Source organism: Dermacentor andersoni, chromosome 1, assembly GCF_023375885.2.
Source record: "Dermacentor andersoni chromosome 1, qqDerAnde1_hic_scaffold, whole genome shotgun sequence".
Classification (NCBI taxonomy): Eukaryota; Metazoa; Arthropoda; class Arachnida; order Ixodida; family Ixodidae; genus Dermacentor; species Dermacentor andersoni.
The window spans coordinates 236,338,410-236,365,378 of NC_092814.1; the positions used below are offsets into that span (position 1 = coordinate 236,338,410).

At 46.1% G+C, this 26,969-nt stretch overlaps 1 protein-coding gene across 3 annotated transcripts in view; it reads right to left on the bottom strand.

The window, feature by feature from the left end:
- Positions 1-803: 803 nt before the first annotated feature.
- Positions 804-26,969, bottom strand: part of LOC126547913 (GTPase-activating Rap/Ran-GAP domain-like protein 3) — a 587,729-nt gene continuing 561,563 nt past the window's right edge. For all 3 annotated transcript variants that reach the window (XM_050195966.3, XM_050195964.3, XM_050195965.3), the window contains 7 exons: positions 23,532-23,645; positions 15,333-15,710; positions 14,453-14,533; positions 14,163-14,281; positions 11,178-11,298; positions 9,215-9,396; positions 804-7,768 (listed from right to left, as the gene is read on the bottom strand). In XM_050195966.3, coding sequence (XP_050051923.1) covers positions 7,556-7,768; positions 9,215-9,396; positions 11,178-11,298; positions 14,163-14,281; positions 14,453-14,533; positions 15,333-15,710; positions 23,532-23,645 — 1,208 coding nt within the window. In that variant the 3' untranslated portion in view covers positions 804-7,555. The remainder of the gene's footprint in view (positions 7,769-9,214; positions 9,397-11,177; positions 11,299-14,162; positions 14,282-14,452; positions 14,534-15,332; positions 15,711-23,531; positions 23,646-26,969) is intronic.

The window sequence follows — 26,969 nt, forward strand, 5'->3', positions numbered from 1 at the left end:
ACCATTGCATCCATACGTACCAGTGCCGTCTACAAAACGGTTAAAAAGTACACACATCTAAGAGGGCGTCTCGAGTATTACATTACATTTCTGATGAACTTACGAATTGGTTTCAAGTGTGACTTTCTGTCTGTCGGCAGCTGAACAGAAAAGTCCTAAGAGCTTGCGGCATCTTCATCTGTAAAGCCATTCTCAGTGCCTATTCAGATTCAGATTTATTGGTTCCAAAAAGTAGTTACAACATCACAAATATACATACGAGGGTCCCAAAGGGAAAGAACTGCAGTGGTGATGAGATACAAGTTGAGCTTTCAAGTAGCGCTTTTTGATAGATTGGAGCCTGCGTATTCACAAAGTGTATCTATCAATCTTACCAACATTGGACAGGATACTAACCGTTTATTTGAATTGTATGGGCCTTTCAACAAGATTGCTCGCGCATGGGCGCCGCTAAAATCCACGCTAGATTGCTGTGAGCGAGTGTGAGCGCCTTTTCGTGGGAGCTAGGAGCGATACTTACTTTCTTCCCTGCTTGCCGGCTTCTAACAATCCATTCCCAAAGTGCTTATGTCGAAGTCTAAAAGCTGAATTAACTTTATTTCCCGCCTACCCAAGTCCTCCGTCAATGAAATATAACATCATCATTGCACTACCCCTGAGAGTATAGTGTGAAGCCGAGCTGCAGTGCTTCTACAGTGTTGCCACACAGGTTCAACACAAGCACTTGTTGACAAAGACACACCCGCCGTGAAGGCGTGGCTGAAAGCTGGGTGGCAAGCGAGAGCAAGCGAAAGTGCAGTAGGTATTGTGCAAAACATAGCTTTTATTAATTTATTCTTGAAACACTAACAAATCAACATGAACATAAAGATCATGAAAACACAGATAATATGTACATATACCATACAAAGGTGACAAAGCTGGGGAAGGTGCACATTTTTGATAATACACAAATGCTCAGAACGATATAGTCTGAACATGGTCAACGTCATATCTGAAGCAAAACCGCTAGAAGCAGCCACTCGCACATTTCTGTCACTACCGTAGGCCAATTCTTGGCTTCGTTTCAAATAGCATTCAGGTCATTTGAACAATGCCCAAAGGAAAATGAGTTGAACTGCGGTAATCAGCTTCCTATAGTAGAAGGAGAAGTTTCATATTTAGCAGGTTTTACCCTTGCCATCAAGACTCAGTGCGATGTAGATGACATTAAAACAAAGTTAATACACTTTCGTTTTTAATAGTATTTAGATTTTTACTTGATAATCGTCCCTTGAATTAAGTGATGATCAACCGCTGCAAAACTTAGAGTAAAGTGATCATAACGCCGTTCTAAGAACAGCTTTTCCTTTCCTTTTTTGCTTACGTACCGGCCAAGAACCGTTACTTTTCTGCATATAGGAAGAACGCACATGCGCAAGCGTTCCGATGCCGCACAGTACTAAATCAGGTTGCAGCATTTGCAAAGCCACACGGATTTGCTTTCGTATCAGTTTTGATCTGGAACGCCTGTGTACTTGCAACATTGCTTTTCCTCGTTCTCTGAGACTCCTAGTTCCGCATTAAACATGATGATCATTGGATCATCATTTAAATCAGAATATTAACAGGGTGGCTGATCACTGACGTTGGCGAGCCTGTACCCCGAAGCAATGTCACTTGGTATGATGACAAAATTTGTCCCCAGCACGCGTGGCTTTATCTGTTGCCTAAGCGACTGAATCTGTAACCGAGATGAACACGAAGACATGCTCTGGCTAACTGTATGTGGGCTAGACGCAGGTGCACGTTAGACGCAGAGCCACCAACGGTTTCTGTTTCCGGCGCGCATCAGCGCCGGTTGTTTTGCAATCCAGGTTCACAGCGGAACTTCTTGTGAGCGTCCCGACACGTTCCGCCGGACGCCCTTAGAGTGTTTTAAATGAGCGCTTTTATTTCTTACTCAGAATATATATTAGCTGTATGGCCTCCAAGGAGCACAGCACTGCATTCGTTTCGTACTTTAGCGTTTAACTCCAAGGTATGAGCGGAACTATGCCGCTGGACGCTTCTCAGCGTTTCACTCCGCCAGTCGGTGAGTGAACGGAAGTTTTTTACTGGTGACAGTATCAAAGCGGAGTGCATATGCATGGATGCGTTCTTGCTTAAAGGCTGAGTGGTGCGAACCACAAAAGCAAATCAGAAAAGTGCTCTTAACGTCTTGCAAGCTACCCGCACCACAGCGATACGAACGTGTGATTCAATAGCCGAGCTTGCGTCCATGACTGCTTAACATCTGTACTACATAAATGTAAGGGCGGGTCAACCCATCTCACTTATAATAAAACTTGACCATTAAGAAAAGATGTAATCACAGACTGTTTACGGCTTTACACGGCGAAGTTCTCTTTTCTCGAGTTCTCACATTTGAGTTGGCGTAGATCTGCTTTTCTTGAAACAATGCCCCTTCTTTCTTGCTGTTCTTAGACGTTGCCAGTGACTGAAGAGAAGAACGTGAAACACGAACACGCAGAACTAAAGACAAGTCAGTTAAACACCAAGGTGCACTGATGAATGATCACTGAGTCATGAACTAGTGCCCGAGACAACGCAGAGAGTTCCGCGAAAATCCACTTATATTGCTGATATTACACACAGGTTTTTATAATATAGCACAAAACGTTTTTCATCCATGACAGCAAAATAATGCTTCTTAGTTTTGGAGATGATCCGTGGACGCACGTACATGGGAGAGGAAAGACAAGAGCTAATAGACGCTCCCATAGTGTGGCGAGTATATGATATACACACATCTTCTATATACATACAGACCTTTGTTTTGGTTGCACTTTAGCTTTTAAAACAAATTCACTCAGACGTCTTACTACGTCTCCTAACCTTATCAGGGAATGATCACGTAAAACAGAAAGCGCTTGCCGTTGATATACATGTGCGAATGGAAAGCACAAGCTTATTGAGGTTTTCGTGCAACCAAAGAACACCCTGTGTACGCGTTACATCTAGTGGCTACACTGAGGAGAGGCTGCTTGGTAACAACAACGACGTGTTGCGGGGCGATGGTGATGGAGTTAATAAATCGAAAAAATTGTACTCTCAAGGCTTGTACCTCACATTCGAGACAGCAACAGAAACGTGAACACTCGAAACAACAAGAACAAGGTGTTGGGAGAAAAGAAAATAACATCAACAACAACTAAGAAATACTTGCTTCATTTTTTCCCCATTGCGCCGAAATACTCGCCCACTACCTTCGCTGTCCATCGTACTCTTTAAAAAGCTCCTCCTCATTTTCCCCTCCCCTTTCCCAAATTTGACCAGAATCCAAACGAAAACGCAATATGCGCCCATTTGCGGTATCGAGAGTGTATTTACATGCATCGCGCATACAAAAATAAATAAGCACTCCTTTGTACGCACAATGTTATTTTTTTTCTCCGCGTTACCCATGGCAAAAGAAACGAAAACAAATGAAGGAGCTGCGCCATCTCGGCGGCCGGGCCGCGTCAGATTGCTGCCCCGTCGCGGCGAGTAGCGCCGACGGTACGCGCCCGCGAGCTCTACATCACTAAAGAGCCGAAAGCTACCGTGGCGATGGTTTGTCCTCGCTGTACAAAAAACGTGTGCAATGTTTTACAAATATATTAAAACGTTGTACAAACTGTACACTCATCCTTAAGTCCACAAGTTTTGTCGAGCCCTGTACTCGCACTCCGCATTGCGTCGGAGCATCGCTAAGCTCGGGCGCTCTTTGCGCGCATTTGTCTTGTCTTCTCCCCGGTCTCCAACAGCAGCTGCACGATGCTTCCGATGTTCCTTGGTTGGGCCAGCTGTACGATGCAATGGATGCGTCTGCAATCCGTCTAACCTTCTCTACCCTTTCTCTGTCAAGCGCAAGATCAGGACAAAGGGTGGCGGAGCACCTCGCCCACACGTCGCCGTCGGTTGTTCCAATCGTCTTTCAGCGTGCGAGTACTAAACGCTCGAGGTTCTTGGGAAGTGGGTCTCTTTCGTGGAAGGGGGGAGCCGCTACAGCAGACGCACAGTTTCACACAGCTGCACGTAAGTTCTAAGCTACCTGATCGTAACGAATGCCGAAGTTTACACACTTGAGCATGAACAGGATTTTAGTGTGGAATACACTCACAGGCAAATAGCGACGTGAAATGAGAACAGGGACAGCAGCTTGAAAAATTTTAAATGTGTGCAATGGCTGAAACGGTAGGGATTTAGCTCCCTGGGTGCATAAATTTTAACCCGTTAGGCGGGAAGCTATAAACGAGAGAAAAAGATGTCTCGGCATACAAATTTCGATTGAAGATGCCACCGTGGGTGCTCGTATAGGTTAAAGTGAGTCTTGCGCTGTTGCACTCACTGCAAGGCTTGCAAGCGTTCCCTATTGAGGAGCAAACTCACGTGATTGAAGATCGAAACGGTAGATATAGATGCGTTAGCTCTAGGTATGCGCTTTTTCGTGTTTTGAAACTGCAGTTAGAGCTACGGTTATAGAGCTCACGTAAACACCGACGCTTACCACAGTGGCTCAAACATTCGTTTATATCACACAAGCAACGAAAGACGAACAAGACCCGTCGTTAAGCGCCAAAACTATAACATCGGCCTCTCTAATGCCCGCAAATGAGCTCGTAATCACGCACCTCTCATCGGTTGGCGGAGCTGTTTCGAGGCATAACTTCTGTTTTAATTTGTTTATTTGTTTGAGTTTACAAGCAGACGCGTGTGACGCGAAGTTCAAGCTTCAACAATTCAACGCCTGGCCACTCGTGAACGATTGCTGGCGTGTTTTGTGATGCTCTAAAAACAACAAGGACAGCTTAATTTTCTAATCTACAGCCATAACGTCCTCGGTGTATATACAGCTTTACAGTTTCTTAGAGCATGAAAGAAATGACGTGACAAACTGTTGGTCGATACAGCGAGTGGCATCAAGCCAGAAGGAAAGGCAGTCGTGTCGCACATCACACACCCGGAGAGGTTTCTTTAGCATCTTGGGCTAATTGCTGATGGGTTATGACGTATGTTATGGAAAAGGTAAGGCTTATACACTGGATGAACTCATGACGGGTATGAGCAGGTGTTGTGTACTTGTTTGTTTTTTTGTCTTTGGTTTCGTCGCACACAGGCGTGTAGCACAGACGACAAGAATGCCATGTTGCGTGCCGCTATTTCCCGGTCAGCCGCTTGCGTTGCCCCCTCGACAGCATGGGGCCCCCAATGCGGTAATGAAACGAAGCCCGATATACTTGGCGTCTTGTGCCACCACTTTACTGGGCAGCCCTAGAGTGAAGCTAGCTTACACGGACACCTCATAGCGCTTTGGGGATGAGCAAGACTTGGATGTTGCAGAAGAACAAGCCAAAAATACACCGTGATGTCGACCGACTTTCCCACATTTTTTTTTGCTTCTTTGCTGTCGCGCAGCAATAATTCGCTTCCCTTACTCCTTACGAGAGAAAACGACAGGCAGTATGAAAAAGAAAATTGAGGGAAAGAAAAGGAATGGGAAGCACACTTTCAGGTCTGGATCTTAAGAATAAATGTAAAATCTAAGCAGATCCATTCAACCTTATACAATACATACAAGGCAGTGTATACTCCCGCGGTACCTCTGTTTAAGCGGTTAGAGTACCACTCCCGCAATAACACTGCGAAAAAACACAGTGGTTAGGTGGAAGTGAGCTTCTTGAAAGAAATGATACACTTAAATTGCCTGCCAGCGTAATCAAAAAAAAGAAAAAGAACAAGTGTGTTACGAGACGTCGCACAATGACAGGTTAGTCAGACTAGCAGAAATCCAACAAATTCCCGTCATTTCTTCTAACATCGAGCAACAAAGGTAGCTAGCAGCAACATTGGCGCGGAAAACAGCGACAGCGCCGGCAGGCAGGAAAGTAACGGTGTAAGCGCACGTCACACAACAACGGAGGCTCACAAGCAAGGGAAGATTCTGTGTACGCTGGTACATATTCAACAAATAAGGTAAGAAGAAGGTGGGGGGATACGACACCCATCACAGCTCCTGCATCCCTTGGTAAACGGTTAACGTGTTGCTTTCAGTGGAAAACGAACGATCGCCCGAGTTGACCATTAAACTCAACTTGCCCGCCCACTCTCTGTTACTCCTTCAGATCCATTATGCGGATATGTGGCGAGCAATGCAGCACAAGTTACTCATCTTTAGTTTCAGAGAAGTTACCTGCTGGCATAAGAAGCGCGAACAGATGTTGATGTCAGTTTCATCAGTACAACTTGGAAGTCCACAAGAGCAACGCATATTTTTTCAGATAGCAGACGTAGTCTGGCTAAGGAATTGGCAATATTAGAGGACATTTAGTTATTCGTTTTTTTTTCTGACATTTTTTGACAAGTTCTTATTAAGCATGACGCAACCACTTGTGCCTGTAGTTTTGCCAGAAAATACGGCCATCGGTTCAAACCCAAGCTCCCTTCATTCTTTTTTCCTTTGGAAACATTTTGGGTTTCCGGAACATCAGTTTCCCATGGTCACATTTTTGGAGGCCATCTTAAATGTTCCGTCTGGAACCAACAAATGTGTGAAAGATTAATTCTGCAGCTAATCTCGTAGGAGGCTTACTACACCGTTTACACTGTGTATACGTACTTACATGGGTTATAAGCACGAGACAAACAAACAGTTTCAAACAGGAAAGCAGTTCGAAACGCTGCTTTGCCGGACGCCTCTCACGGACGTCCGACCAGCGAAGCGCCAAGAGCACTCACGTGAACTGCTCCCCAAACCGGTGCGGCTGCTCGTGTACCAGCCATTCGAGCAGCTGCCGCCAGATGCTTATAAGGCATAATTAAACAATAACCACAACAACAAAACCTATGCAATCCTTGACGTCTTGACAGGCCACAGCGTGACGTACGCAGAACGTCGCCGAAAGTTGAAAGTACAGACAGCGGCTCGTATGCGAGCATGCGGATGTGAAATACCGTGACAAATATCAAGAGGGCGAACGTAGGAAAGGACGGCACCACTACGACTTTTGTTTGAGCGATGAAAGCATGTGACCGGACATCTACTGTGTTTGCTTACAGTTCGACAGATGTTGAGGAAAAAGAATATATATATATATATATATATATATATATATATATATATATATATATATATATATATATTTTAGAGTGCGAGTGTGCCGCACAGTGAAGACAACGTCAGGTTGCACACAACGAAAACGAGAACAGGATCTTACACAATATATCAGCGAAGTGAAACGAGGCCAAAAGTGTACTAGCAAGCTTTTTCCAATGCCTTCGAGCACATACCCTCTCGCGCGGGCGCAAACGAGGCGTGTTGGGGAGCAGTCAAAGCGGGCCCCGCTCGGCGCTCCGCGTCGTGTACAAGTGAGCACGCGTCTTGTTAAGCGCGTAAGGTCAACGGAAAACGTCGAGTGTCTCGCCGAAAGGAAGGACGAATAGGCGGCTTCACCGACGTGCCTGTCGCCCGGGCCCCGGCGATCAAGGAGTCTCGAACGCAGGGATGTGTGGCGCAGCCCAAGGAGACATGGCGCTAGTCGTGGTTGTGCGGACTGGGGGGAGGGCTAGAGCTGACGCTCTTGCCCAGGCCCGAGTCCGAGCTCGCGGAGTGCGTGTGGTCCTTGTGCAGTCCCGGGCGCCTGGGCGACACCGATCGGTATCCGGGCAGCAGGAGCGGCATTTGGGGTACGGGCGACGCGGTCGCGCTCCGGCTCGGACGCACGTCCGGCCGCAGTCGCGACCCTTCCTGCAACGACACGGGGCGTACAAAGTCGGCTGTCATCTGCAAGTCGGCGAGGAGCAGTGCGGCCGGCCCAATGGCATAGCGTCTCAGACAGTTCACTTCTGTGCACTACCGTTCCAAATTACTGAGCTCTGAATTTCTCGCTGCGATAGAGCAAAAGTAGTAGAGTTGTTTTCCTTTTTTTCACGTTATTTCTAACGAAATAGTACACACTATGAGTTGCTACGAAGGCGTAGTGATGACATCACCTTTCCTTTCCAAGTATTTTTTTCTGGTTGTAGTCAATTCCGAACGAACGCAGTCTGGTTACAAACACCGACTTAAATGTCTGTCTGACAATTATCCCAATTGGAGTTACAGGGTAGGTACCAAGGGAATGGACGCGCAGTCGAGTACGGCAGAGGGCTAGGTGGGGAGATGAAATGAGAAAATTTGCAGGCATAACGTGGGTTCAACTAGCGCCAGACCGGGGTAACTGGAGATCGATGGGAGAGGTCTTCAGTGGACATTAAATAATAGCGTAATGATGATGATGAATAATCACTTTGAGATAATAAATAATTTATATCTTAAATCTGGTCATAACGCTACAAATTATTTTCTTTTGACTTAAATTTGATGATTTCATGCCACAGTAAGCGAACATGGATTGGCGTGGTATCTCCATCATTTCCTTCCCACGCTCGAACGTTGACGGCTCTTCCTGCTGTTTGGGTGGTGGGTAACTGACTGGTAATTAGCGACTGTGGTAGATAATTTAACGGATGTGGGGATTGGATATGTATCTAAGAGTGTATAACATGCTTCTTGGTTTACTGCATAATGAACTACCTTTCTCAGCAGTAAATAAAATAACGAAAAAAAATCGTCTTTCCTGTGTTTTTTTTCTTTCTTCAGTTAAATTTCTTGCTGACGGAAAACCTGGTGCATTATAAGTAGGATACATAGCCAAGTGTGGACTCGACTTAGGAATTTTACAACTATAGGCGGCAAATAATGGAACTATTTAGAAAAGACCCTGTTTATTGGTATCAGTTCATGAGGAAATGCGACAAATAGGAGAAACTGAGAATTGTTGCGTCGTCTTGTGGATCAAGAGTTCTCATTTAGATGGGTGAATGGGGTGCTTTGACTAGTGGTTCAGAAAAAAAAAAGAAAACACCGTGTGTACCTACATTCTAGATGAGCCGGGTGGTAGGAGATAGCTGATCCACGCACTCAGTTTTAATCAGACAAACGATTGATTGTTTCTTCTCAGATCCCACTTTTTTACATTGTTTTACATCCTCTGTTAACAAGCGCGGTGCAATGTAGGGATGTGTTTAGACCCCTCCTTTGCTTTTTTAACGAACCTCTAAGCCTCAGTGCATTGTCTAAGAGCGAATTTTCATAACACCAGGTTTCATGTGCATAATAGGCCACTCGAATTCACATCGCGCGTAGACTGACCTGGAAATCGGGCGACAGGTAAGACGACCCAAAGGACGGCGTGGCAAGCAGGGGCTGTGGTGACGGCAAAGACGGTGTCGGCACCCGCCTCTCGCAGGGTGAATTGCCAGTCAGGCAACTGAATGAAATGCGGTACACTCGCAGCGGCTTTGCTCCGTCGTTGGAGCCCGTGCTACCCGTCGCTGTAACGGAATGAACAGCACGCAGGTCAACACAAGGTGCGCTGGACAGCTGGTCCTGAGTCGGGAAGTTCTAGCACAGCCAATGCTAAGCTACGCCACGTGAGGTTAACGCATGCATTGGTCTTCGTTTTTTTTTTCTTGCATTATATTGCAAAGGCTTTGGGAGCCGACTACGTTCATGACTAGACACATTTCTTAGAGTAGGCCGAAAGTTATGTTGTGCTTGCACCCCGCGCAATTTCACGAGGAGGACACGGGCCTCCACGCTACACTTCTATTGAGCAAGTGTACATAGTCTTATATGACATATCATAAGAAGCCAACAAACACTGACACCAAGAACAACATAGGGGAAATTACTTGTGCTTAGTAAATGGAATGAAGAGACGATAAATTAATTGAAATTAAAGTGGATGAAAAAACAACTTGCCGCAGGTGGGAACCGCACCCACAACCTTCGCATTTCGCGTGCGATGCTCTACCAATTGAGCTACCACGGCGCCTTTTCCCAATTGGTAGAGCATCGCACGCGAAATACGAAGGTTGTGGGTTCGGTTACCACCTGCGGCAAGTTGTGTTTTCATCCACTTTAATTTCCATTAAGTTATCGTTTCTTTATTTCATTTAATAAGCACAAGTAATTTACCCTATGTTGTCCTTGGTGTCAGTGTTTGTTGGCTTCTTATGATATGACTAATAAAATCGGGCCCCTCGGTTAACCCCCTTTCTTCTCGTTTAATACATAACGAGGGTCTCTAATCCGGCAGCATTGATGCCTTAAGGTAGCATGTGTGGGTTTATTGACCAGTTGCCTCCACCCAAAAAGATCACGTTATCGTGACGCCTGCGGCAAAAAGGACGTTCCACGTCCACCGCCAAGGTCTGTGAGTGGTGGCACTGGCTTACACTTCCAGGGTTCTACTAGGACACATAAATACTCAAGAAAGTGTATGGGGAAACGGCGCCGCGGTAGCTCAATTGGTAGAGCATTGCACACGAAATGCGAAGGTTGTGGGTTCGGCTCCCACCTGCGGCAAGTTGTTTTTTCATCCACTTTAATTTCCATTAATTTATCGTTTCTTTATTTCAGTTATTAAGCACGAGTAATTTCCTCTATGTTGTCCTTGGTGCTAGTCTTTGTTGGCTTATGATATGACTAATAAAAATCGGGCCCCTTGGTTAACCCCTTTTCTTCTCGTTTATAGTCTTATATGAGTATTTCTTGTTAGGCTAATTAGTGAAATATGCCTATTATAGAAGATATGCCTGTCCTCTGTGAATGTGTCTCAGTTTTGCACCCCTCTTCTAAGAATCATATATCTTTAGTCCACCTTCGGGACCACATCTCGTCGCAGGGAATGCGTAAGGTGGGAGTTCAGGGAAAGATATGCAGATGTGATATCTGTCAACATCTGAGCTCTTTGGCCTTTTCTTCGTTGTGACAGTTAGCTCTCACTCATGATTTAGACATTGCCCTGAACAAGTGACATTGCTTGGCATTTGGAAGCCGTACTTCTGTCCAGAAATCTACAGGTATACCGACAATTTGAGCATCTCGCCAGAATATAAAGATGACTACATAATGTTCAAGATTAAATGACTGGGATACAGTCATGCTCAAGGAATGAAAATAAGAACAACGAAAGTTTCCGCAAACGCATTAGCCGCTTTCTTCACTCCTGGCTGATCTGCATCTAAGCACATTTTACAAAGCTACCCCTAAGTAGCTAATAGTGCTACAGTAAGCAAAGCGATAAGATGGTAAGGAAGGCAATACGCACACTCGCAATGCGGCGATGATGGAGGCGACACGCTGGAATCACGTTCCATCCGGTCTTCCTTAATGCGCTCTTTCCGAACTTGAAAGAACTCCGGCGCGGTGCTCACGAAAAAGATGTCACTCTGGAAACAGCAATTCGATGACAGCGTAGGTTAGCGAGAAATAACTATACCCACTGGGAATCAACTTGCCGCCAGTCGTAGGCGCAAGGTCACCACAAAATTAGAATACGTCTTCACAATATATTCATATACAGTGTCAAACCTAGACAAACCACTAACAGTGACCATAATGAAAACTAGGAGTGCGGCAGTGCTTTTCCAAAATAACAGACTATTTGTACCTGTTGCACTGATTAGCACGCAGGGTTGTGCCCTCGCAACGAGCGAATGAGTGAAGGAAGACATGCCACACCCATGTATACAGTCACCGTCGGACTAAACCGGAACGCGCCTTAAATACCTTTTCGACCTCTACTGTGCATGGTGCTGGAAATTTCTGGTTGGGATCCTTTGATGTATTAGCTTGATGCTTCTTACTTGCAAAGAATCGGGGCCGAATTTACAGAGCACTTCGTTCGTAAATAATCTTTGTCATTGGCTGGCTGCCTTCATTGTTAGAGACATATTTATTTATTCGTAATCAAATACAAGTATTCAGTGCAAATACTCATTCAGAAGAAAGTCTCATAGCACACGGCTTAAATGGGAACTCCTGTGAGAAATTAAGTGGAAATAAATACAAAAATAGCAAAAAGACAGCGTTACGTAATTAGTTGTAACAATGGAATGACAGCGAGTATACATGAGTAATATACACTATAAATAATAAACACAGTGAACAATGCAAAAAGTACAAAAAAGCAACAAGAAAATATAGCAATGCAAATTAGTTACACAACGTTTAAGAGTAAAAAATAAATGAAAAAAAGCTTTTTCTTAAACGGCCCTAAAGATAACAATTGCTAAGCACTTAACGGATTGGCTGGATTTTACTGTTACGAACAATTCTGGCGTAAGAGCTTTTTCGTGAATGCCAGCCCGAGGCGCTATGCAGAAAGCGCCGAGTTTGGCAAAGTTTGGGATCTCCGCGAGCACAGGCGACGCCTTCGGATGAATGAGCTAATGGTATCAAGACGTCAAATTCAATCCTCGGCACGTCTCCAGCTTCATTGGGTTATCTAGATTCACTCTTCGGTTATCATAACTTGAGCGTTACCTCATCGACGGCTGAAAAAGAAGCAGTCACCTGGTCAAACTGTCGGTGCCACGATAGCTTACTGATCGTATTTGACCGCCCCAAGAACTCCCCAAAAAGTCTCTCTTTTTTTTTTTTTTTTTGCTGGCGAATCTCGTCTCTGTTATGTCTCAAACTATGACTTTGCGTCAATACTGAGGAGGACGACGCAGTTTGTTTCGTCGGCCGCATAAACTTCCGTGCAAACTGGATCATAGTGGCCGATACAGAGGCTGTAATGCCGAAGCGTCATTTTGTTGTCGCCAGTGGTTGGCCCGTATACCTGGGGCGCCCGGAACATCCCGTCTGCCGCTTCGCACTGCGTGCTCGGCGCTCTGACAGTGCCACGGTTGTCCGAGACGGAAGGAGTCCGCCCCACAGGGCACGCTCCGCGTATGCGCCACCCAATTTTGAATATGAACTTCATGAATAACATGCAAATGAATATTTTACTACAGAACGAATTCGCAGTAACAACGTGTCATTATGTCTTGGTCTGGGGCCGCTAAAGCGGCATCTGAATCATCATACCGCCAACATACAGACAGACACTCAGTACAGTTGCGAAGAGTGTGACAAGTCGTTTATACCGCTTCGCTGTCTCCGATGTATCAGTTGCCCACATTGGCATACATTTGCGACGGGGATTTTTATTTCATATTTTACTTTTGAAGCTTTAGGCCATATACCGCAAAACTATTCCATTCTGATTTGGTTCCGAGCTCCTGACGTCATATTTATGTAACCATCGACGAAAGCATCGGGAGATGACCCGCGGTGTTGTTTTAACACCCCAGTCAAAGGCTCCCCTCGTTTATAGGAGGTAACTTTTGTTTGCTTTTGGCTTGGACCTAATTGGCTGACCAGACGCAACAAGCACGCAGAAGTGGAGAGGGGTTCGGTGGGTCTGGCCTAGCGCAAATAAATTAGCTAACCCGATGAGGAGGGCGGTCACGACGTCAGCGATTAGTCCTCTGCCCCTTAACTTGCGTTGGTGTTCTAGGCAAGGTTAAAAATCCCACTAAAACGGATCCTCAGCGAAGAAGAATTGGCATAGCGATGTTGTATACGTGCCGAAAGGGCTCGAAAAAGTCATACTGCCACGCAACATTTTTATTATACGCAGAGAAATCCACTCTCCCTAGCAGCTCCGAGTAGCCAGTGCCAGAGCGATTGGTGGGCAACGAACCTTTATCCCATTGTTCCTGGAACGGGGCATTCACCGGCTATTCCGAAAATAATGCAGTTTTGTTCGGCATATTAATTCATATGTAGTGCGTAGACGTCACTTTGACATGGTGAGTTTTCGTACTTTTGTGACGTCGCCCCTGACAGACAGGCAAGATCGGTACAGCCGGGAAGATTTTGACCAATAGTAAAGGGATAATAGTAAAAAAAGCGCGTAGAATCGGAAATAAATGATTTGCTTTTGTTCGGTCTAATTATGCATAATTAAGGCGTACACGTCATGTCAGATTGGGAGATGCGGTTTTCGTGAGCTCGCGTGACAGACAGGCGATGTGGGGGTGACCTGAAAAATGTTCGACCAATCGTGGAGGGTTAGGAATAGAATAGAAATAGATTGGAATAGCTTTACGTTACAGCGACCCTTGTGTGCCCTATCACGGTACAGAGTATCCAAACGGATCGTGGTCTCATTAACGTCCCTGTCTTTCTCTATATTCAATCCCTCTCTTTCTCGTTACTGGTTAACATTTACAACAATGAAAAATTCCGCATATATGCTCACCTTGGAAGTGATGAGCTTCAGCTTGGGCATGGTCATGTTGTGCACGAGATTTCCGTTGATGATGAGCCGAATCTCAATACTCTCATACGTGAAGGCCATGATGTAAGGAAACACACACACTGTGGGAAAAAAAAGAGGAGTAGGGAAGAGACACTATTTCGCGACAGAATCAGTTATTCTTAGCGTATGCATCCAGAACGCGAGTGTGCACGTGCAAAATAATAAATGAAATTGAATGAATATGTATAGCATGAGATCCAATTCTTTAAAATGGTCGATCTATGTCGTACCAATGTTGTCAGGCACAGCGTTCCACTGGAAGTCGAATTCCGTCGTATTCTCGTCATTCAACTTCTGGAAGTGTGTTGTATCTGAAAAATTAAAGTAAAAGAAGAAAAAAGAACGTTGTTAGAACCATTATCATCGTCATCAAGGCTAAGGGAGGAAGAAGGTTAGACACTGGGGTGGAAGCTCTGTTCTTTTTTTCCTCTGTTATTTTCACGACTGTGAAATTCTCCCAGAATTGCACGTTTTCTGGGTTTTTTATGATAATAGACACGCCGATGTTCCTCAGTACACACATTACGGCAATGATGATAACAGTATACTAGACAATAACAATAGTCAACACTTGGATACATTTGGAGACAAGTGGAGACATTTAGCGAAAAAAGTGATTGCGCGCGGTGGAAATCGCTCGACAGCTGTCGCGCACAGTTTAGCTAGAAAACGACGAAGGTGTCAAGAAAGATAAACCAGCCATTAACTGGCATCCCTCAATGTCGAGATTAGTGGGTACTCTTCAGAGCTCTATAAATGTACTAACGTTGTTTGCTGGGCGAGTTGGTTCGTATTGGTGGGTGGAGGAGACTAGCGAATAAACAACACCCCCCCGTCTCTGGTGCGCCAGCACCAGAGATGGACCATACTGACTAGCCTAACTTTCAGTCCTTCTTAAAGCAGCTGCCTGTATTATTTCCTGCGGATTGAGTAGACAAACAATCGACCGTTGAATTTTTTTTTTCACCCACAGCCCAACGGAGATTTTTTCGGTTGTACCGCCCGCCGCGTAAAGGCAACTCAACAATGTCGCGCGCGAGACGATCGTAACAAACTCGGCACGCCCTGTTCAGCGGGGGCTCATGCGACGCAAGACAAGTGTGTACGCACGGTTGTAGCAGAGCAGCAGCTCGGCCTCGTCGTCCTCGTAGATGTCGAGCGCTGCGACAAGGTGCGCCTTGGCGGCGTCCACGGTGTGCAGGCGGGTGGCGTCGCCCGTCTTCTCGCTGACGAGGTCGAACTGGTGGCGGTAGCCGACGCAGATGTGGTTGTCGGGGCTGTCGACGAGCGTGAGCAGCGCGGGCGCCTCGGGAACGAGCAGCTCGCGCACCAGCTGGAACCCGTCCACGGTGTCAGTGTCCGACGCGGCGCACCACGTGGTCCAGGCGGCCGAGTGGCGCCACTGCAGCACCAGCAGCCGCCTTCCCACGGCCGCCGCCATGCGCAGGTGCGAGCCACCCGGACGGCTCAGCGCGTACAGGTGGCACCCTGCGGCCCCGCCAGACACGCGTTTTTTTTTTTTTTTTTTTTTTGCTGGATCTTGGGATAGAGCGAAAGAAACGCGGTCCTACTAATTGACTGTAATTTATAGGGTTAGCAGCTAACCCTTGCTCAGGTAATAGCAGACCGATAATCGGGCATTGGTACTGAAACAGGCGGCATGACGGCAGCACAATTGTGCACGTGCGCACAACATGCTCCGCCTCATCTAGGGCATGCTAGTCTGCAATAACTCTCTTGCAGGACAACCGTGCGACATGACCGCCTACAAACACTCCATGGGACATTCATTAAACGCGCTAACTAAGCGACTGTTCGCGCTATAGCTCATAAAATTATGATACTGCTGTCTTAATGTGATTTCGAGGTGGCGGCGCTAGTTGAGAGGGAAGTAGCAAGAAAGACAGCACGAGCACTTACAGCTGAAAGCATTCCTGTTCAACGTTTTACTCTGAACAATAAACACGAGATTTTTATTCGCCCCTACATATCCATTTGCGCGTGCGTTTAGACGCGTATTCATCGTTATGAAGCCGTCCAATGCATACCAGCGAGCGGAGAGGTCTTGCACAAAATTTTTTTTTTGTCGTGTTAGCTTTCCCGTCACTGGTCTTTAAATATTGCTCGAAGACAAAATGTCGGGTTCGTCATTTCATACAGTTTTCTCACTTTTAGTGATGGAAGGCGCACCTTTCGCTGACCTCACCCAACTAAGACCCCATCATCACCTCACAGGTCAATGGATGTGGGGAACTCGAGAAGATGAGCTACGAGAATCGGGGCGACGGCGGGTGCCTGTGAGGCTAAGCATTATGCGTATTTTATTTCTTATTTGCATGCAAGTAGGCTACACTGTCGGTGTTTTTGCAAACAGTGGTTTCCTACCGAACAAAAGAAAAGCTAAAAATAAATAAGTTATGGGGTTTTACGTGCCAAAACCACTTTCTGACCATGAGGCACGCCGTACTGGGGGGACTGTGGAAAGTTGGAACACCTGGGGTTCTTTGACGTGCACCTAAATCTGAGTAGACGGGTGTTTTTGCATTTCGCCCCCATCGAAATGCGGCCGTCGCGGCCGGGATTGGATCCCGCGCCCTCGTGCTCAGCAGCACAACACCATAGCCACTGAGCAACCACGGCGGGTAAGGAAAGTTAAAAAGCTAGGAAGATTACAAACACGAGACACAATGCAGGGTGCTTTCTTTCATTTAGAACTGTTCATGACTCTTTAAAGAATCGCCTGTGTGAGCGCCACGCTGCCGCCGTAACGCGGTTATATGGATAGATAGACATAACCAGATATGAAAATCTCGATGATAAATTAACTATACTCAACAAGTTCCTGCTAATTAACATTTTAACTACCATGTTCATGGCATATGTTTAACTGACAGATTTGATGTCTGTAATTGTCTAAGGCGACAGCATTTATATTTTTTTCTAGTGCTGTTTTTCGTCAACTGATCTGCTGTTAAAGTTCATTGAACTAAAGTTCATTTCAAATCACCGATTTACTCGCTGCGAAAAAGCGGTCCTCGACGCGCATATCGGCCGCGTAAGATACGCCTACCTGCGCTCCCCCCCCCCCCCCCTTCTTTTTTTGTTCTCACGTGAAGCTGATTAACTGGAGCTTTTGGCTACGGATATCATACTCCACAAGTGCATCAGAGAACAGTTACCAAAATTTAATGGTGTTGTAGAATTACAGACTTCAAATCTGTAATTTAAAGTTATGCACTAGACGCACGCATTAATTGAAGATTATTAGAGGAAACTCATTATTCAGTTAAGTCATTTTTGTGATTTGTCATGCAGGTTATATCGGCCTGTCCACAGCCCTGCACTATATGTGGTGCCATCATGATGTATGGCGCGGCCAGCAATTTTCTTAAATTCTATTATAGCGAATTCAAGAGGGGAAGAAAAGCGAAAGCAAAGCGTACAAACCCCCGCCGAAGAATGAATCAGACACAAATTGATTTTTTGGGCTTAGACTGCACGTAGCGGATTGAAGTTAATATTGTTACGTGTGGAAAGACACAGACGAAAGAGGCTATTTACAGGCTATTTACACTGGAGCCAGACAACCAGGCCGACGCTCGCTCGCGCCAAGGGCACCAACCGACTTCATCGTCGTTCTCGCGGCGGCTCGTCTCTTGAGCATCGCTCGATGATATCGTAATACTACCCGCCCGGCGGCAAAAGCGCCGTCACAGTGCTGTTAAATTTCCAAAGCGCGTGGAGAGTTGTAGGGCTTGAGTCGGGCGATGTGGACAATGTCACTGGTTGTCACAGCGGAAGATGCAGTGGGCGTGGCTAAAACGATTTCATAGGTGATATCAGTCACTTGGCAAAGCACGCGATATGGGCCTGTGTAATAGGAAAGCAGTATTTCACAAAGGCCAACTTCACGAGACCAAAGACCAAAGCAACACGAGGGTGCCGGGCACAAAATGGACATCATGGTGACGGAGGTCGTAGCGTTGCTTCTGTTTGTCTTGCGACACTTGTAGACGAGCGCGCGCAAGTTGGCGAGCATGGTCAGCACGGGCGATTGCATTACAGACATAATCGCTAGTTGATGCTGCGGCGGACGGAAGCACAGTGTCCAGTGGTAACGTAGGTTCTCGGCCATACAAGAGGTAACACGGGGAAAATCCAGCAGTTTCGAGAGGGGAAGAGTTGTAGGCAAAGGTAATGTAAGGTAGAGCCAGGTCCCAGTCACGGTGGTCGTCTGAAACGTATTTGGATAGCATGTCTGTAAGGGTGCGGTTCAAACGCTCAGTGAGGCCGTTCGCTTGTGGGTGGTAGGAGGTAGTAAATTTATGATGTTTGAGCAGGCACGCATGATGTCATCAATGACTTTGGCCAAACACGTACGGCCACGGTCTGTTAGCAATTGACGCAGAGCACCGTGCATCAAAATGATATCATGTAAGGGGAAGTCCGCAACATCAGTTGCGCAACTGGTCGGAAGAGTGCGGATTACGGCGTAGCGGGTCGCGTAGTCCACCGCGACTGCAACCCACTTGTTTCCTGATGTAGATTCCGGAATTGGGCCGAGAAGGTCTAAGCCGACACGATGGAAGGGCTCGGCAGGGATGTCGAGCGGCTGCAGGTAACCAGCGGGGAGCTGGGAAGGCTTCTTGCGTAGTTGGCAAAGTTCACAAGCGGCGACGTAACGTCGTACGGAACGGGCAAGGCCCGGCCAGAAAAAACGGCGACGTACACGGTCATAGGTTTGAGATACGCGGAGGTGTCCTGCCGTTGGTGCGTCGTGAAGCTCTTCTAGAACGGTGGAGCGGAGGTGTTTAGGTATTACAAGTAGAAACTCAGAGCTGTCCGGATGAAGGTTACGACGGTACAGAGTACCGTCGCGGAGGACGAAGAGGCGCAGGGCAGCATCGGCCGGAGAGTGTTCAAAACGGTCGATGAGTGCTCTGATGTAGGTGTTACGACGTTGCTCGTCGGCGAAATGAAGCAGCTGTGATACAGAGAATACGCAAGAAGTACTGGAAATATTGGAGAAGTCAGAGTCGTCAACAGGATAACGCGACAAGCTGTCAGCGTCTTGGTGCAGGCGGCCAGACTTGTACACCACGGAATATGAAAATTATTGTAGCCTCAAAGACCATCGACCAAGGCGGCCTGCAGGACCTTTTAGCGATAAGAGCCAGCAGAGAGCATGATGGTCAGTGACTACAGAAAAAGGGCGACCGTAAAGGTCAGGACGGAACTTCGCAACCGCCCAGACAACAGCAAGGCATTCTCGTTCCGTAATGGAATAGTTGCGCTCCGATGGTGCTAGGAGGCGGCTCGCATAAGCAATAACGCAATCCTGGCCACGCTGACGCTGGGCTAGGACGGTACCTACGCCATGACCGCTGGCATTTGTACACAATTCTGTAGGGCCATCAGGGTCGAAGTGGGCGAGCATGGGTGGTGAGGTTAGAAGAGTGACGAGACGAGAGAAGGCGGCGGCTTCTGCAGTACCCCACGAGAATTGTACGCCTTTCTTCAAAAGATTAGTGAGGGGTCTAGCAATTGCCCCAATATCTGAAAAAAAAACGAAGAAAGTACGAGCATAGCCCTACAAATCTTCGAACGTCTGCGGCTGTCTTCGAAACCGGAAACTCTCGGACAGCGCGAGTTTCTTCGGGATCAGGCTGTACTACAGAAGCGTCCACGAGATGGCCCAGAAGAGTAATTTGGCGGTGGCCAAAACGACATTTGGACGAGTTAAGTTGCAGCTTCGCCTTTCGAAATATATCAAGTATAGTTGTTAGACGCTCAAGGTGAGTGTCGAACGTTGGCGAGAAGACGATGATGTTGTCGAGGTAGCAGAGGCATGTGGACCATTTGAAACCTTGGAGCAAGGAGTCTATCATACGCTTAAAGGTGGCAGGGACGTTGCATAATCCAAACGGCATTACTTTGAATTGCTACAGGCCATCAGGTGTTATGAATGCGGTTTTTCTCTGTCCATATCGTCAACAGCAATCTGCCGGTATCCAGAACGAAGATCAATAGAAGAGAAATAGATGGAACCGTGCAGGCAGTCAAGGGCGTCGTATATACGTGGGAGCGGGTAGACGTCCTTCTTAGTAATGTTGTTCAGATGACGGTAGTCCACACAGAAGCGCCACGTGCCTTCCTTCTTAACCAGCACCACAGGTGACGCCCAGGGACTCGAAGAAGGCTCAATGATGTTTTTACCTAGCATTCTGTTCACTTCACTTTGAATTACTCGTCGTTCCGACGCAGAAGCTCGGTACGGTCGTCGGTGAATAGGCGTAGCATCGCTAGTAAGAATCCGATGCTTGACCGCGAGCGTCTGGCCTAAAGGGCGATCGTCGAAGTCGAAAATATCTCGGTAGGACGATAATACTTGGCAAAGGTCTTCAGCCTGCCCAGAGGACAGGTCCGTCGCAACCATTTTCTTTATATTGGGATCGGCGCCCGAGGCTGGCGCGAGGGGCTTGCTAAGCTCGCGAGAACCATCGGTCGATAACGCTACCACGTGATGGTCGCCGAGATAATCAACGGTGGCAAGGCAAATACCTTGCAGTATAATTTGCTTTGCCAATCCAATGTTAAAGACAGGCATGCGAGTGCGGTTCGCAGTAATAGTAAGTATACTGTGAGGCACGGTAACGTCATATTGTAGTGGAATATCGGGCAGAGGAGTGATGAGGTACTCGCCATCAGGAACTGGAGGGGAAGACAAGAGTTCAATATAGGCTATTAACTTTGGCGGCAGGCTAATAAAGCCGGTGGGGTGTAAGCGGCAGTGGGGTGCGTCAGAAGGTTCTGCGAGAATCGGCAACGCAAGGCGAAGGGTTATGGAAGAGAAGTCAATAAGAGCAGAATGCGCGGAGAGAAAATCGAGGCCGAAAATGAGGTCGTGGGGGCAATGAGCAATTACGGTGAAGAGGACAGGAGTGTGGCGGCCGGCGATGCTGACACGTGCCGTACACATGCCGACGATAGGTACAGTGCCGCCATCCGCAACACGGACGACGTGTTCCGACGCTGGGGGAGGAGCTTGCCCAGTCGTCGTTGGACGGCAGCAGTCAAAATAGAAAGATGTGCTCCTGTATCGATGAGTGCCGTGACAAGGTAGCCTTCAACGTCAAGAAGGTTTCGGTTCATGGGTAACGTACGTGTGCAGAGGATTTGAGGGCAGGGTCGGCAACGCAGCTTCACCTCCAGAAGCTGCAGTGCCTAGTTTTCCAGCTGGATCCGGGAGGCGATAGGCGGCGAAGAGAAGCGACGGGGTTGGGGCGAACGATACTGATGGCGTCGATGTGAGGGCGAGCGGCTGTAGTGAACGTTCGGAGCAGGAGCATCAGCGGCAGTAGGTTCATGGCGGGTGGTATAGGGAACAAAAAGTCCAAAGGTGCGGGAATAAGCGGCAGCGTATGTCCGAGGAGGTGGTGGCCATCGGTTGCAGCAGTGACGAGCGACGTGGCCGATGCGACAGCAGTGGAAGCAGATCGGCCTGTCACCAGGGGTACGCCATACGGACGGGTTGCGGCGAGATGTGGCAGAAAAGGACTGTCGGGGACGAGGAGGGCCGCTAGAGAACTGGGGAACGCTGGGTTGAGACGTGGAACACACGGAGTTCAGACCCATGTTCTCAAATTCCTGTCTGACGACAGCCTGAATCATCGCAATGGTGGTTGCTGGCGGATCGGGAGGCGTCGCGGAGAAAGCTGGTGAACAGACGGCCTCGAGCTCGCGGCGAACAATACTGGTGACGTCGTCACAGGTGGTGGTCTGACGTGGTCGATCGTCACATGTCGACGTAGCAGCAGTGTTGGTTAGCCGCGTGATGTGGTGTGCGATATGGCGGCTCTCAGCTTGTTCAAGGCGACGGCATTCTTTTATGATGGCGGCGATAGTCGAGACGTTGCCGAAAACAAGCAAATTGAAAGCGTCGTCGGCGATGCCTTTTAGCACATGTGCCACTTTATCTGCTTCGGACATATTATCGTCAGCTTTGCGGCATAGAGCCAAGACGTCAAGAATGTATGAGACGTACGGCTCTGTAGATGACTGAACACGAGACGCAAAAGCCTTTCTTGCGGCAACCTTGCGCCCAATGGGGTCGCCGAACAGTTCCTGCAGCTCTTCTTTGAAACTGTCCGAACTGGTTATCTCGTCGTCATGCGTTTGGTGACACACGCGTGGGGTGCCGCCGAGATAAAAGATGACATTGGCGTGCATAATCGTTGGGTCCCACCTGTTATTAGCACTGGCATGTTCATAGAGCTTAATCCATTCGTCAACGTCCTGTCCCTCCAGGGCAGACAACAGGGTCGCGATGTGGGGCAACCGTCACGATTGGAGCAGCCAGACCAGCAGAAGCCGTTGCAGAGGCGGGCTCGTCGCGGGGAGGCATGGTGACAAGCTCGATGTGCCCACCACTTCGGAGTTCCGTGGCGAGGATGGGGATCGCTAAGCTCCACCAGAATGTTACGTGTGGAAAGACAAAGACGAAATAGGCTATTTACAGGCTATTTACACTGGAGCCAGACAGCCAGGCCGACACTCGCTCGCGCCAAGGGCACCGACCAACTTCATCGTCGTTCTCGCGGCGGCTCGTCTCTTGAGCATCGCTCGATGATATCGTAAATTTTTTATCTACAGGAAGAGCACCGAGCACAGATATGAACACGGATGCGCACTTATGTCACGAAAAAAATTTTGGAGTGCGCCGAAAAGAAATGGAGCTTTGAAACAGCAATTGGAAATTCCAACTTTTGTGTTATTTTAACTGCGAGATATTTTTTTCGAAAGCCAGTGGCGTTACCGAACATTATTGCGCTTATATGAATTAACGAAGGGGGCGCGAACAGAGCGAGCGTATTTGAAATTCGAGAGGCATAGCACTTTTTCTTTATTAACTGTACGTGTGCAAGGACAAAAAAGAAGATAACACGAGCCTTTCACAGTAAAAGCAATTGCAGAATAGCACAATAGTTCTGAATAATTTCGTTTAAGAGCGCGAAATGTTCTTTTTTTTTGGACACGAGTTAAAATATAGAACACGTAGCCTGTTGTCTTCTGTCTTGGTGGTTAAAAGCAACATCGGTAAGTAATCATTTAGAGAGGGAAAAATGCATTATCAACCTGAAAGTTTTTATATGTCTTGGCAATAGTGATAAAAAATACTTAGCAGCAAGGCCTTGCATCCCTGTAATGAGTTTCGTGGATAAGACTTCAGGCAGCGCTAAAAGTAGACAATACGCAAAGCAGACCTTGGACACACGAGCTTGTATAACAGCGCCGGAAGGCTTCGCTCACCTTTGGTTCGCTCCAGCTTGTGGTCCCGGAGGTCGGCCCGCGTGCGCACTAGAGAATTGGCCGAGTCACCCTCAAAGTCGGTGAGTCTAAATACGTGTACTCTGCTGTCTCTTCCTGCAAAGAAAGAAAAGAGAAAGAGAATAGCGCTTCAGCAACGAGGGAGGAGAAAAATGTTTATATTTCAGATTCAGATTCAGATTCAGATTTATTGGTTCCAAAAAAAAGAAGTAATTACATGACAAATATACAGACGAGGGTCCCAAAGTGAAAGAACTGTAGTGGGACCCTCGGTTAATAATAACAACATTGATGGTGATATAAATAGTGAGCAAATTAGCGTATTATAAACAACATCTACAGATTAACAGCATCAAACACGAAAAAGCACGTTATACAAGAAAGTCGGAAGAAAGCATGGATGAAATACAAGAAATGACATGTGATATAAAAGTCGAAGGTACACCGCCAGATCGTAGTTAAGGTATCGCAGGAAATGATGCTTAAGGTGATTTTTAAAAATTGCAAGAGAAGTACAGTATTTTATGGTTGATGGTAATTCATTCCAAAGAGAAATTGCAGCGAAGGAAGATGTTTTTTTGCCGTAATTCGTATGAACCATGGATAACAAGAAATTGTTGTTAGCCGCAAATCTGGTCATATTTTTATTCTGCAAAAGGTCAGTTGCAATGAACGGAAACGTAAGGTTATTATGAAGCAACTTGTGGAGTAAGACGAGTGTGTTAAACTGCAACAAATTATTAATAGGCAAGATATTACACGCGCGAAGTAACAAAGAGGCATTGGATTGCATGGAGCTAGAAGTGATAATGCGTATTGACTGATTTTGGATATGTTGAATTGATGATAAGTGACAAGCGTACGTGTTGCCCCATGAAACAATGCCGTAATTAATGTGACTATGAATGAATGCATAATACAACGCTAGCGGAGCCTCACGAGAAAAAAAAAGGGCGAGCTTTGATTAATGCACGTATACCAAACGCAGTCTTGTGCTTGAGATGTTGGAAGTGAGAGCGAAATGTAAGGTTAGGGTCAAGATGTATGCCAAGAAAAGTGACATCGGTGCTAACGGGAATTGAATGAATTCCAAGCTTTACTTCAGGAATAGAAGTTAAGGCCCTTTGAGCACTATTGAATAACATAAATTTAGTTTTTAAAGGATTAAGAACTAAGTAATTGTTGCTGCACCATTTTATAATGTTATTTAATGCAATATTTAACTTAGAAGTAAGAGTAGTAACAGATTTGTCAGATGAAGATATGGTTGTGTCACCTGCGTATAAAATGCAATGAACGTAGTTGGTGGAGTTAAGAGAATCGGGAAGATCATTAATATATAAAAGGAAAAGCAAAGGGCCCAGAACTGATCCCTCTGGTACACCTTGGTTAATACATTTTGTTACTGAGAAAGTATTTGCTGCATGTACTGTGTATGGCCGGTAAAGTAAATAGTTTTTTAAGAATGTTAGCGCAGGACCGGTTATACCATAAGAGTCAAGTTTATTAAACAGGACTTGATGGTTAACCGTGTCATAAGCTTTACTGAAGTCTAAAAATACAGATCCGACTAAGTTTCCCGAATCAATACATTTTTTATGTAGTCAGTTAGAGATAGAACAGCTAGATTCGTGGAACTTCCTGGGCGGAAACCAAATTGATTGTTTTTTAGCAATGTAAACTTTGTTAAGTAGTTATTAAGACGTTTAACAAATAATTTCTCAATGAGTTTACTAAGGCAGGAAAGAATTGCAATTGGTCGGTAATTATTAACTGTGTGTTTGTCGCCTTTTTTAAAAGCAGGAATAATCTTGGCATTTTTTAAAAATGAAGGGAATGCACCTTCTTTGAACATAAGGTTGATAATATTACAGAGCGTGTCGCAAACTAAATGCGCAACCAGTTTTAAATGCCTGACACAAATATTGTCTAAGCCAGGCCCTGTATCTTTAAGGTTAGCAATCGTGGAGCACACTTCATTTGGTGTAGCTGATGACAAGAAGAATGATTGTGTCGTACGGCTCAAAGTATTATGCAACTGCGCATGTGTGTTGCTATTAGTGTAAACAGAAGAAAAGTAGTCCGAAAAAGCATTAGCAATTTCGTTGGGCTCAGAAAGAGTGAGACCATTGTAATTTATTTTGGTTATAGAGGCATCAACAGACGATTTGTTAAGAAAAGAGTTCAATAACTGCCATTGCTTTTTAGGGTTATCCTTATTCTGATCAAATTTATTTTCGTAGTACTTTTTTTTCGCCTGTTTAAGTAAAACATTCAGTAATTTACAGTACCTACTATAGCGCCTAGCTAGTCTAGTATTAAAGGGCTGACGTTTAGTTTTCTTGTACATGTTTTCCTTCTTTCTTAAGCTTTCTAGAAGACCGACCGTCATCCATGGGTTGCACGGATATTTATACTTTTTCCCACATTTTACAGTGCGTGTGTTAGTCGAAACGGCCAATAAAAATAAAGTGCAGAATTTGTTTAGTGCTTCTTCGGGATCAGACATAGAATTAATTGGCGACCAATCAGTTTCACTGATGGCTTCAATAAAGGTATGTGCACTAAATACGGAAGTAAAGTAGCTATTATCGTTCTCATGTATTTCATTGTTAAATGTAAGAAAAACAGGAAAATGATCGGTTATGTCAGTATTAATAACCCTGGAGCAAGGCGATGGTGATATGTTAGATAACACGTGATCAATAAGCGTACTGCTCCCACGAGAGGCAACCCTAGTTGGACAGTCAATGAGTGATTCAAAACCGAATCCAGCAAAACAATCTGTGTAAGTTGTGTACGAGGTAGCTTCAGCGTCAAGTAAGTTAATATTAATATCACCTACAATCACCACATCCTTATTTTCAAAAGCTAGCTTGGACAATACTGCATCAAAAGAAAGCAAGAAATCGTTAAGGGAAGGTGACGGTGAGCGATAAATGCAACCAAGGATCAAGTTCTTAGTGTTGTTAAGGAATGACTGGTCGTCTCCTTAGAAGCTATAGGTAAGAGGCGGGAGCTTTGTTGTATTCTTTAACGAATAGCGCAATATAGATCACGCGTGTGCAAGTAATTTCCGAACTTCAAAGCGTATTGCTCGCTTACTCTTCCACTTTTTTTTTCAGTAAGGAAAGGTTACGAAGTCGCACAATGTTATGGATATCCCCCTGTTAGTTTAGGATCGAGCATTATGAGCCAGCTCAAGTTCCACCCTCACAAAGCTGATTAATTTCGACTGATCTTTTGTTGGCAATCTTGACCCAGCTACAAAACCATGGAAAACCTGCCGAAACGCGGCCGTAAAGCCTTCTATTAACGCACAAACAAGTTCAATGAAATCAAGCAGAATGCTTGACGTTCTGTGTCGTGTACCATGAACACTAATGCTTTAAGTAATGCAGACTCTCACAAACTTCGTTT